The 12,393-nt window shown below is 36.1% G+C and overlaps 1 protein-coding gene across 1 annotated transcript; it reads right to left on the reverse strand.

The window, feature by feature from the left end:
• Positions 1-11,733, reverse strand: LOC128164377 (uncharacterized). Its single transcript, XM_052828170.1, has 4 exons — positions 11,581-11,733; positions 11,181-11,288; positions 1,832-2,042; positions 1-1,500 (listed from the first exon to the last, which is right to left on the reverse strand). Exons 1-4 carry the CDS (start codon positions 11,707-11,709, stop codon positions 377-379), a joined length of 1,572 nt encoding a protein of 523 aa, XP_052684130.1. The 5' UTR covers positions 11,710-11,733; the 3' UTR covers positions 1-376.
• Positions 11,734-12,393: the final 660 nt, after the last annotated feature.

Here is a 12,393-nt window from a genome sequence, read left to right on the forward strand (position 1 = left end):
TAGTTTCTTATATTTACAATTTAATTGAAAACACAATACATGCCACAACAATGCAAAATGGTAAACGATATGGAATATTTAAAAAAAAATACCCTTGACAAAACTTAAGATTACGAAAATTTAAAAGTCACATTTAAAACTCTACTGCTTAACTTACCGTCTATAATGCCAGTTTTCATTTCAAAAACCATGCCATTTTATATATGTAATTTTCACAAATGTATTTTCTACATGTATATGTAAATTTGAATCAGTTGAAAAACTAGTGTAACATTCGACTACTATTATTACAGCAATTTTCGATAACAAAACGATTTTTTTCCAACACAGAAAATTAAAATATTTTGTTATCTCGTGTTTTCAACAAAATTTCATTTTAATGTTGAAGTTTCATCAACAAGTTGTTGTATTCGACCACACTTTCAAAGCTTTCAAAGCAGACGGACGAGCCAATATACCAGGTATTGAATTGGCCTTGCATGTCTAAAATATCCCATAGATATCCTCTATCTGCCGCCTGGGGCGGAAACCTTGGGAAATAGTATCCCCATTTTATCTGTTCGAGAACTCGTGGATTAGTTTTATCGAATCTTTTAAGAAAGGCTCCAAGTTTTGATTGAATCATTGAATCTGTGTCCTTTGCCCAGGGGTTTTCAAGACCGTACTGATAGTACATGGTCGTTTCTTGGGGCCTACCATCGGGGCCATTTTCTCGAATTCCAAAACGATAATCATCGCCAGTGATGTTATTTTTAAGGTGGTAAAACGTAATTGATAAATACATAGAATACGAAAGCTGGTCTAGGTCGTGATTGAAATACACTTGAGGATCACGGGGACGTCTACCTATGTCAGATTCCACCAAGGAAGTGACGAAATTAGCATTCATCAGATTCTTGAAAATATTCTTCTCTTGTGGGTGGAAATCAACGATATCAAACAGTGAGTTCATTGCTGGAGAAAGTATGAGAAAGTCAAAACGATCAGTAAGAACAGCTGAACTTCCCTTTGACTTATAAGATACAAATACACCCAATGGGCCATTCCTTCTCTGAATTTGAACGACGTCCACTCCAAGACGAATATCTAAATTCCTTTGCTTTGCAATTTCATTTACAAGCACCTGAAATCCACCCTCCAGAATCCAGAATCCGTTTGTCGGTGTAAACGTCCCTCTAATGACGACTGGGGGAACCCACATCAGTCCATATATAGCTGCAGTTTCATTGACATAGCCATAGCCATTGGTTGTAAGAAAAATTCGGAAATATGGAGCCAAAAGCAATAAATCATTTCTCTGTAAGAACTCCAAAACTGTCCCTTGAATTTCGTACATAACGTCGGGTGTCGGGCGAGGCATAAGTTCACTGGAGTAATTTCCGAACAAACAGCGATGGATTTGTTCATATCTGTTTAACTGAGCAACAATTCTACGAAGAGCGACCTGGGGGTTGGTTTCTCCGGTATTTTGGATTAGAAATTCTCGCCACGATGTTTCCTCTTTTAAAAAGATAAAATATAATGATGATTATGTTAAAAAAGATCGAAAACAAATTTATTTGGACGCATCCACGTTTGGTAAATGTATGTCGGCTAATTGACTTAGGATGAACATGAATAAAGCACAAAAAGTCAAGTCAACCGTTATCAAGAAGAAGCACAAATGAAATATCGTAAATTATCATATTATAAAGAGGTAACTCTTATTGCTAACTTTGGTTGTCAATTTCACACCCCTAATTTCAGATCATGAAAAAATACTTGAATATATATCTTGTATCTTGTAATGCTACAGTATCATTGTTTTAAAAAATTTCTGAAACATCCATACCATTGTCGTTCTGCATGACAGAAGAAGTACTTTTGGATTTGATTCTAAAATCTGGAGTGTATTTCTCAATTAGTTTCGCTGTTTGGTCATAAATGTCCGTAAAAAACACGGTTCCAAACTCGTTCCAGACTCCTCTGTAGAATCGAGAGTAAGCCTTTCCGCCGATCTCTGGTCGTTGTTCTAATATAACAACATTCCTGTAGCCACGATCCTGCAACAATGCACAAAAAATTAAAAAAAAAATAAGGTTTTTTTCTTTCACATATGTAAATTAAAGACACAGTAAGGAAGGTAACGTTAGAATATGTATCCAAATATCTTAAACAAACAAATGATAATAATAAAGTCTATCTTATGATTCTATCTTTTTATTGGATAGTCTGCCGTTGAAACGCTACCGCTGTAGAAATGACGATTGGCAATCAACGACAACAAACCAGGCTTATTGAATACTGACGTAAAAATACATACGAATACAAAAAATATCTAAATTTCTCGCATGCTAAACATTTTTATCACATGTTTATCCCAATATACGGTGGATATCACTCATGGGATAAATTTTTGATATTCCACTGTGTGTTCTTACGCCACGTGACGTCATAGTTAATCATTACGTAGGTTTAGACGGTTGATTGACGTAGAACGAAAAAGTAAATAATTAATTCAGTTGAGGGGTGTTGAGATATAAATTTGAAACATTTAATGTTGTTTCAGTTATTTGTCATGAATTCATAAAAAAATGTTAGAAAATGAATGTCTGTTTGTTAAACTTCAATGAACTTTTTTTCCATGCGTAACGTTGTTGACGTGTTGTAAATAATTTGTTGTACGGCTCACAATCTTAAGTTTTACAGAAAAAGTTGGGATTAACAAAACACTTGCTAAAACATGTGATAAAAAGAATCTTTCATGATTTGCGATGGTATATGATTTTTATCCAACCATTTGTGTGTTTTCTATCCCCTCGCCAAGGCTCGAGGATAGAAAACACACAACTCGTTGGATAAAAATCATATACCATCGCAAATCATGGGAGATCCTATATTTAATGTATTCATAATTATTAAATTTCCTTGAAATCAATGCAATTCCGTTTTGCCAGAAGGATTGCATAGTAGAATTGATTAATTCAACCCCAAAAATTGCATATTGCAGCTGGTCGAATGTCATCAATGATCAACTGTAAATTAATTTTTCAACAAAGATTCAGTTGAATCAGACAGACCCTTTTTGATTTTCCACTTTTTTGCATGCAAATGTTGCATAAAACCTGTCATTGTTTCTCATATCTGAAAGAACATCTTGTGTTAAGTAAAAATATGGCTCTAAGTTTATATTTCTTTAAACCATAAACATATAAACAAATAGCTTTTAACACAGTTGGATAAATACAGTTAGTTCACAGTTTGTAATTTGTCATTTGATGGGCACGTGTCATTTCTTAACTGCATGCATTTAGAATAAGTTTTGAATTTGCACATCACTATCAAAAATAAAATAAAAAACAAAAAAACAAGAAACAGCGATAAATGCACCACTATATTTGTTGTTATGTCCTTGTACACTACACACTGTCATGCTATACACGCATGTTCGATTGGACGCTTATGTGAATTGATATTTATAATGGAACACTTGCCATATTTTCAATGAGTACAATACATCTCATTCATGCAGTTATTGTATACGGGAAAACACCCAGTAATTAACAATGTTAAAACTGATTAATATATTATAAAATTAATGTATCAAACAGTAATAATACAACAAAGCGGAAAAGAGGCACTGGTCGCCGGAACAGAAATGAATAATACATATAAACAAGCAACTGTTAAATTAATTCAAATAGGAATATTTTTCTAAAACCGTGAACAAACAAGATTTTTAAGTAATCGGAAGGTTTTTATTTGATGCTTGTTTAGCTTTGTACATATAGGAGGAACAAAGCAGCACGCGATGCATGAAATGATCTATTTTACTTTAATTGGCTGACCTAGAGCAACGTACCTCATAACAAATTGAGGTCGAACGTAAATGGGACAGGTAGTGATAGATTGCTTTTTAGGTTCTCTTCATTCTCCAAGATGATACTTTGTAGATGCTTACGATGTTTAACAAAATTATGCATCTAATTTCAAACACAGGCTACGTTCATAAAATGTTCTGACAATGATATACTAGTATTCTTGACACGTACCTTGTCCATGATAATTACAAATAAAACGTTAAGGATGGAACCAACTTCTGCCAAAAACAAAGTCTACGACCTGGGAGTGATTGTTGTTTTTTTTGTTTTGGATTTTTTTTTCCCTTTCGGTGATAAAAGTTTCTCAAAGCTGCTGTGAACATCCTTATATTCGTATGTTTGATCAGCAACCAGAACTTCATTTGTCATTTTTTGTTAATTTAAAAGGCAAGTCGTTATTCATTAAATTTCGTGTACTTAAAAGTACATGAATTATATTTCTAGAACCCAAATATACCTTTGTCGTCGATGTTTGGCATTTAATTTTATTAGAAAAAAAGTTATTTAGCACAGAGCAATAATTTGTTCGTGATGATACATTTTAATATGAAAATTCAAATTCGACAATACAGATTTGTTATGACCACTTATGTCAATCACAAAGTTACGAAAGCCATTTCAAACCTGGTAATTGTTTCTGTCATTTTAAATAATGTTTTTTCATTCGGTCACTCCTGCAAATAGGTACGAGATGAATGTAGGTGTGCGCCAGTGCATGCATGCAATTAGAAGGTAATTTAACATGCCCTGTATTTTTCTGTTATTGTGATTTTAGGAGTGGTTTAAACTTTGGTTTTGATGCAAAGGTTGGACGCTTTGCATTTGTTAGGGTCAGCAAGTATTTTTTTTCATTTCTTTTTATTACTAACTGAACAATTATTTATAGCATAATGAAACGGTTAAATGTCGTAATCTTCAAATATCGAATAATGATTTTGATATGAATAAGGTGTTTGATTTAAGAAACCGATTTTTCATGAATAATTTTTAAATTTTGTATGCATCCAACATTTCTAAAATTATATCAAAATATATGAGAGAGAAAAATCTCTAGGACAGAATTACAAAGAAAATAAAAATAAGGAGAAAAAAAACAACACTTTTTTAAAAAAATTCCCATATGGTCCCATAACAAATTCTGATGACTTTTGAGACGACTCTTGAGAAATCAGGCTTTTAAATAATTTTTTAACCTAAAAATAATTGATATAAAGATACAGTTACATCGTGAAGGAAATGAATATATATATATATAAATAAATAAATAAATATATATATATATATATATATATATATATATATATATATATATATATATATATATATATATATATATATAAAAAGCACTGAATAGAATCAACAACACTAGGCATCTTTAAGGTGTCGGATCTAATATATAGATACTAAGCCAGTAAACTGAATATATAAAGCACTAAAAATGGCTAACGACACGAACAATAGAAATTGTCAAATTTTCGGGACAACCCGTCCCTTCTTCAGGACCAAAAAATAAATTACATAAGTAAAAAACAAAGAAAACAAAATCTAAAGCTACTACTAAACTACTTAAGAAACTATGAAAAAGAACAGCTACATTATACACATCATTTGATCACATTCTTAAAGGTGTTGATACTGTCGCCGATCGCTATAAAGTAATCAATCGACTGCCAACTTCACGCCTGATTAAGTTAATTAGCTAATTAAAATTGACGACCGAGTTAATAAATAAAAATTTGAACCCCCGTTGTTAACTCGTACGGCACATATGATATAGAGTCGACTTTTTGATTAAAAAGAGATAAAATTAAATGAAAATAAATAAATAAATAAATGAATAAATAAATTAATAAATAAAATTAAGAAAAAATGATTTACAAATAAAAGGTAGTAAAGAAACTAATAAATGAAAGAGGCGCAGTTGACAGATTAGATAAAATTACTATGTGGGTTTCAGGTGATATATGGCTATGAGACGTTCATTTTAGTGAAGTCCATTTGTTTGTTCATGCCATCAGGTCTGAATGATTTGAGTCTGTGCATCCAGAACTTTTCTTTGCTTTTCCTCTCCGCGTCTGTCCAATTAGGATTATGGTCAATAACCAATACTGTCATGTCTTCCCATTTGTGGCCACTGGTATTAAAATGTTCTCCGACGGGCTCCTTGACTTTTTTGGTCTTTATGGTAGAGCGGTGGTTGTTGATCCTTCTGCGGAGGTCACCTGTTTCACCGACGTATTGCTTAGAGCAGACTTTGCAACTGATGAGATAGATGCAGTTGTCTGTGCGGCAAGAAGTGTTGCCAAATATCTTGTACGTGCGACCCGTGGTGGTGCTCTTAAAACTGTCCGCGTTGGTGCTGTATTTGCACAATAGGCACCTGACATCGGAACATGTTTTAAAACCGCCATTTGGCAACGGGTTGTCTAATCTTGCCCTCACTACCATATCCTTTAAGTTCCTCGGGCGTTTAAACGCAGCCATTGGTGGATCCTTGAAAAGATCAGCCATTCTTTCGTTAGTGTAAAGAATGGGCAGATTATTTCTAAGGATGCTGTTGAGGTTCTTAAGGGCGGGGTGATATGTAGTGACAAGTGGAACCCTGCTTTTGTCTGTTTTCTCTTTGTATTGTAAAAGGGTTTTCCTGTCTTTTGTAATCATCTCATCAATTGCAGATTGAACTGTGTGGGCTTTATAGCCTCGATTACACAGATGGGATTTCAATATTCTGCTCTGTTCTTCAAAGATCTCATTAGAAGAACAGATTCGTCTGATTCGGGTTGTTAATCCTTTAGGAATTCCTCTAAAAGTATGGGGAGGATGGCAACTCGAAGGCTTGAGGTAGAGGTGAGAATCAGTGGGTTTGGTGTGGAGACTGAATTTTATTTCACCATCTTCCAAGGTGGATGTAGTATCCAAAAATACATTTTTGGAACTAGATATGTCCACTGTGAATTTAATCGAATTGTGGAAGGAGTTGGCAAAGGTGATGAAGTCATCTAGGCAGTCTCGGTTTTCGACCCATTTCATCTCAATATCATCAATGAACCGCAACCAGCTCAAAGGTTTGAAAGGAGCTCTGAGAAGCAGGCTGCGTTCCAATCTTCCCATAAATATGTTGGCGTAAGAGGGAGCCATTTTGGTGCCCATAGCTGTACCACTTATTTGTATATAATGTTCGCCATTGAACATGAAATTGTTCAGCTTGAGAACATGTTCAAGGAGCTTGAGTAGAGATTCGGTTGACGGCTGCTGAATCGCTCTACTGTCCCATACCTCCCTGCAGGCCTCGATACCTTCATCGTGAGGAATATTCGTGTACAAGGACGTGACGTCCATTGTAACGAGAAGAGTATGGTCTGGCAAGCCAGAGGAAGGTGTTTTATTCAGGTAATGTGTAGTGTCCTTGAGGTATGATGGCAAATCTTCTACATGTGGACGGAGATGTAAATCTATAAATTCAGATATTTTCTCCGTGGGGTGTCCGATGGCACTAACTATAGGGCGCCCAGGCATTCCTTCCTTGTGGATTTTTGGAAGCAGATAAAATTGACCCGGTCTACAGTTGGTTGGGCGAAGCGTTTCATAAACATTAACACCTATCTCATCATTTTCATACATTTTGTCCAGGGTGTCAGTGATGAGAGCTGAAAACTCTTCAGTGGGATCAGAGTCCAGTTTCTTGTAGAAACGATCGTCTGTTAGTTGTCTGTTGGCTTCAGCTAAATACGCTTGTTTGTCTAGGACAACCACTGTGGATCCTTTGTCTGCTTTCTTTATGACTATGTCGTCCCTGTTTTTCAATCTTTGTAGAGCAGATCTTTCTTCTTTCGTCAGATTGTCAGGGACGCTTTTTTGGTTGGTGAGGAGCTTCTCAATGTCTGACTCAACAGCATCAATGTAAGACTCAAGTGCTCCACATTTGCCCGGTGGCGGTTCCCAAGTACTTTTGGGTCAAATGTATCAAAACCAAACACAGAATATCAAATTTAGAAACATATATCAACTGTGACATTATACCAAAAGGCTTCCAGATAAATGTCACTCCAAACATAGGGTTAGTTTCTAAAAACTTCCAAAAACGCTGGGACTTCATATTAAGAAGATGCTCCAAAGAATTAATGTCTCTCTGTCTGTCGTGGGATAACCACAGACTTCGACAACTTGAGAAAGATGTAGTTTCACTGGAGTCTTCTCTTAATAAATCCACTTCCCATGCAGATTTTGTTGAAGCAAAAAGAATTATTACAACATTCAATACAACCCTATCTAATGACCTCAATAATACCCAAAAAAGGAAGTTCCTTCGGGATGGTGTTCCAGCAACAAACAGAACCAGGTCTAATATGTTGTCATCTCGTCCTTCTGCCAAAAAACGGCGCTCTAGACGCTTCAAGCGCAAAAAGCAAACAAGTGAAGACGAGTCCTTGGTCGATACCAACACCTGCCCAGTTCTGAATACATCTAAGGTTCCTCTCACAGACGTTGAGACATCGCTACTATCTAAAGGTCTCAATTTCTGTCCAACACCGCATGAGGTCGATGACAAAAAGGTTAGAGAGGACACCAGAGCATTTTTCCGAAGGCTAAGACTAAAGGAACACTTCTCGCGCAAGGACTCCAGCAATGATCACACAGACGAACCTCCTCCGCCCTTGCACAACTTAGAAGAACATAAGTTGTACAGACCCAAAAGTACTTGGGAACCGCCACCGGGCAAATGTGGAGCACTTGAGTCTTACATTGATGCTGTTGAGTCAGACATTGAGAAGCTCCTCACCAACCAAAAAAGCGTCCCTGACAATCTGACGAAAGAAGAAAGATCTGCTCTACAAAGATTGAAAAACAGGGACGACATAGTCATAAAGAAAGCAGACAAAGGATCCACAGTGGTTGTCCTAGACAAACAAGCGTATTTAGCTGAAGCCAACAGACAACTAACAGACGATCGTTTCTACAAGAAACTGGACTCTGATCCCACTGAAGAGTTTTCAGCTCTCATCACTGACACCCTGGACAAAATGTATGAAAATGATGAGATAGGTGTTAATGTTTATGAAACGCTTCGCCCAACCAACTGTAGACCGGGTCAATTTTATCTGCTTCCAAAAATCCACAAGGAAGGAATGCCTGGGCGCCCTATAGTTAGTGCCATCGGACACCCCACGGAGAAAATATCTGAATTTATAGATTTACATCTCCGTCCACATGTAGAAGATTTGCCATCATACCTCAAGGACACTACACATTACCTGAATAAAACACCTTCCTCTGGCTTGCCAGACCATACTCTTCTCGTTACAATGGACGTCACGTCCTTGTACACGAATATTCCTCACGATGAAGGTATCGAGGCCTGCAGGGAGGTATGGGACAGTAGAGCGATTCAGCAGCCGTCAACCGAATCTCTACTCAAGCTCCTTGAACATGTTCTCAAGCTGAACAATTTCATGTTCAATGGCGAACATTATATACAAATAAGTGGTACAGCTATGGGCACCAAAATGGCTCCCTCTTACGCCAACATATTTATGGGAAGATTGGAACGCAGCCTGCTTCTCAGAGCTCCTTTCAAACCTTTGAGCTGGTTGCGGTTCATTGATGATATTGAGATGAAATGGGTCGAAAACCGAGACTGCCTAGATGACTTCATCACCTTTGCCAACTCCTTCCACAATTCGATTAAATTCACAGTGGACATATCTAGTTCCAAAAATGTATTTTTGGATACTACATCCACCTTGGAAGATGGTGAAATAAAATTCAGTCTCCACACCAAACCCACTGATTCTCACCTCTACCTCAAGCCTTCGAGTTGCCATCCTCCCCATACTTTTAGAGGAATTCCTAAAGGATTAACAACCCGAATCAGACGAATCTGTTCTTCTAATGAGATCTTTGAAGAACAGAGCAGAATATTGAAATCCCATCTGTGTAATCGAGGCTATAAAGCCCACACAGTTCAATCTGCAATTGATGAGATGATTACAAAAGACAGGAAAACCCTTTTACAATACAAAGAGAAAACAGACAAAAGCAGGGTTCCACTTGTCATTACATATCACCCCGCCCTTAAGAACCTCAACAGCATCCTTAGAAATAATCTGCCCATTCTTTACACTAACGAAAGAATGGCTGATCTTTTCAAGGATCCACCAATGGCTGCGTTTAAACGCCCGAGGAACTAAAAGGATATGGTAGTGAGGGCAAGATTAGACAACCCGTTGCCAAATGGCGGTTTTAAAACATGTTCCGATGTCAGGTGCCTATTGTGCAAATACAGCACCAACGCGGACAGTTTTAAGAGCACCACCACGGGTCGCACGTACAAGATATTTGGCAACACTTCTTGCCGCACAGACAACTGCATCTATCTCATCAGTTGCAAAGTCTGCTCTAAGCAATACGTCGGTGAAACAGGTGACCTCCGCAGAAGGATCAACAACCACCGCTCTACCATAAAGACCAAAAAAGTCAAGGAGCCCGTCGGAGAACATTTTAATACCAGTGGCCACAAATGGGAAGACATGACAGTATTGGTTATTGACCATAATCCTAATTGGACAGACGCGGAGAGGAAAAGCAAAGAAAAGTTCTGGATGCACAGACTCAAATCATTCAGACCTGATGGCATGAACAAACAAATGGACTTCACTAAAATGAACGTCTCATAGCCATATATCACCTGAAACCCACATAGTAATTTTATCTAATCTGTCAACTGCGCCTCTTTCATTTATTAGTTTCTTTACTACCTTTTATTTGTAAATCATTTTTTCTTAATTTTATTTATTAATTTATTTATTCATTTATTTATTTATTTATTTTCATTTAATTTTATCTCTTTTTAATCAAAAAGTCGACTCTATATCATATGTGCCGTACGAGTTAACAACGGGGGTTCAAATTTTTATTTATTAACTCGGTCGTCAATTTTAATTAGCTAATTAACTTAATCAGGCGTGAAGTTGGCAGTCGATTGATTACTTTATAGCGATCGGCGACAGTATCAACACCTTTAAGAATGTGATCAAATGATGTGTATAATGTAGCTGTTCTTTTTCATAGTTTCTTAAGTAGTTTAGTAGTAGCTTTAGATTTTGTTTTCTTTGTTTTTTACTTATGTAATTTATTTTTTGGTCCTGAAGAAGGGACGGGTTGTCCCGAAAATTTGACAATTTCTATTGTTCGTGTCGTTAGCCATTTTTAGTGCTTTATATATATATATATATATATATATATATATATATATATATATATATATATATATATTGAACGTGTGGGCAGGACCATCAAACCTTCATAAGTTTCAATCCAAACCTTCAGTAAGGTTGCCATGTGGACACCACCAATCCCCGCACCCACAATCACTATCCGGTCATCCAGCGTCCTGGGTCCTCGAATCCTAGGATACCCGGATGTCACGATCTGAAATTACGAGGAACTTCTAAAAGTTTTTTTTTGTAGCATCAATGCAGATCGCGGGAACTTTCAATGATCTAAACATTTAATACATTGAGTTGAAAAACTATTATTGTTAACATTTCCCTTATTTGTAATATTTGTTTTTACAATATATGGTGTCTATAACATGATAAGGTAACATGAAACGTCGTTTTATGTAATCTTTAAATATTCCCAAAAGGCTAATATATTTGATTATGACTGACTAACATTAATATTTCATATCATGGTTCCCCATTTTCGCAATGCTTCTCACCTTGTGAGCTTTGCACTTATCATTACTTCTATTCCTTTGAAATCTTCTTAAAGTTCTTAAATCCAATGGTGACCCGACAACGAAAGGCCCAAATGCTGCCAGTAAAGCTAGAAAAACATGGAAGTCCATGTTGAGTGTAGACGTGTTAACTGGTTAAAAATTTAAACAGAATGTCTCGATACCGAGCCAAAATCCTGACTTTTATATTCCCAATTCAACAAATTTGCGGTTTATGCACTTGAGTTGCCACAGGTATATATTGTGTAACAAATTATTCACCGATTTGTTTTAATTGAGGTGTGTCATTTAAACTGTAGATTGTGAACGCCCTGACAAAATTTCGTCAAAGCTAGACTTTGATAAATACTGCAATAAAATTTGCAAATAAAACTAAACATTGCCAAAAAAACATTTCTACTTGACAGTCTGATTAGATAAATAAAAGACCAAACTTTCCTCTTGATTTCATAGCAAATTCGAATCTGTGTTGTAATATTCTGTAATATCAGATTAGAGAAATATGCAATGTTTTCCGATATCTCTCCGTGTTTGACATCCAGTCCATTCAAAAGAACAGATATAACCGGTTTTCATTTTTTTAGAGTTCTTTTTACATTACATTTGTAACTTGCAATTGGTGTCACCAATTTAATAATGGTTTCTAAATTCCATTACACTTTACATATTAAACAAATGAATAACGATTTTGAATGTTGAATCATTTAATATTAATTCGAATGATGAGATATCGGCGCTTCTGATTAGTCGAAATATTTCTTTGATACCTGCATCAATAAAATGTGTACCGGATCT

This window comes from Crassostrea angulata, chromosome 9 (assembly GCF_025612915.1).
Source record: "Crassostrea angulata isolate pt1a10 chromosome 9, ASM2561291v2, whole genome shotgun sequence".
NCBI lineage: Eukaryota > Metazoa > Mollusca > Bivalvia > Ostreida > Ostreidae > Magallana > Magallana angulata.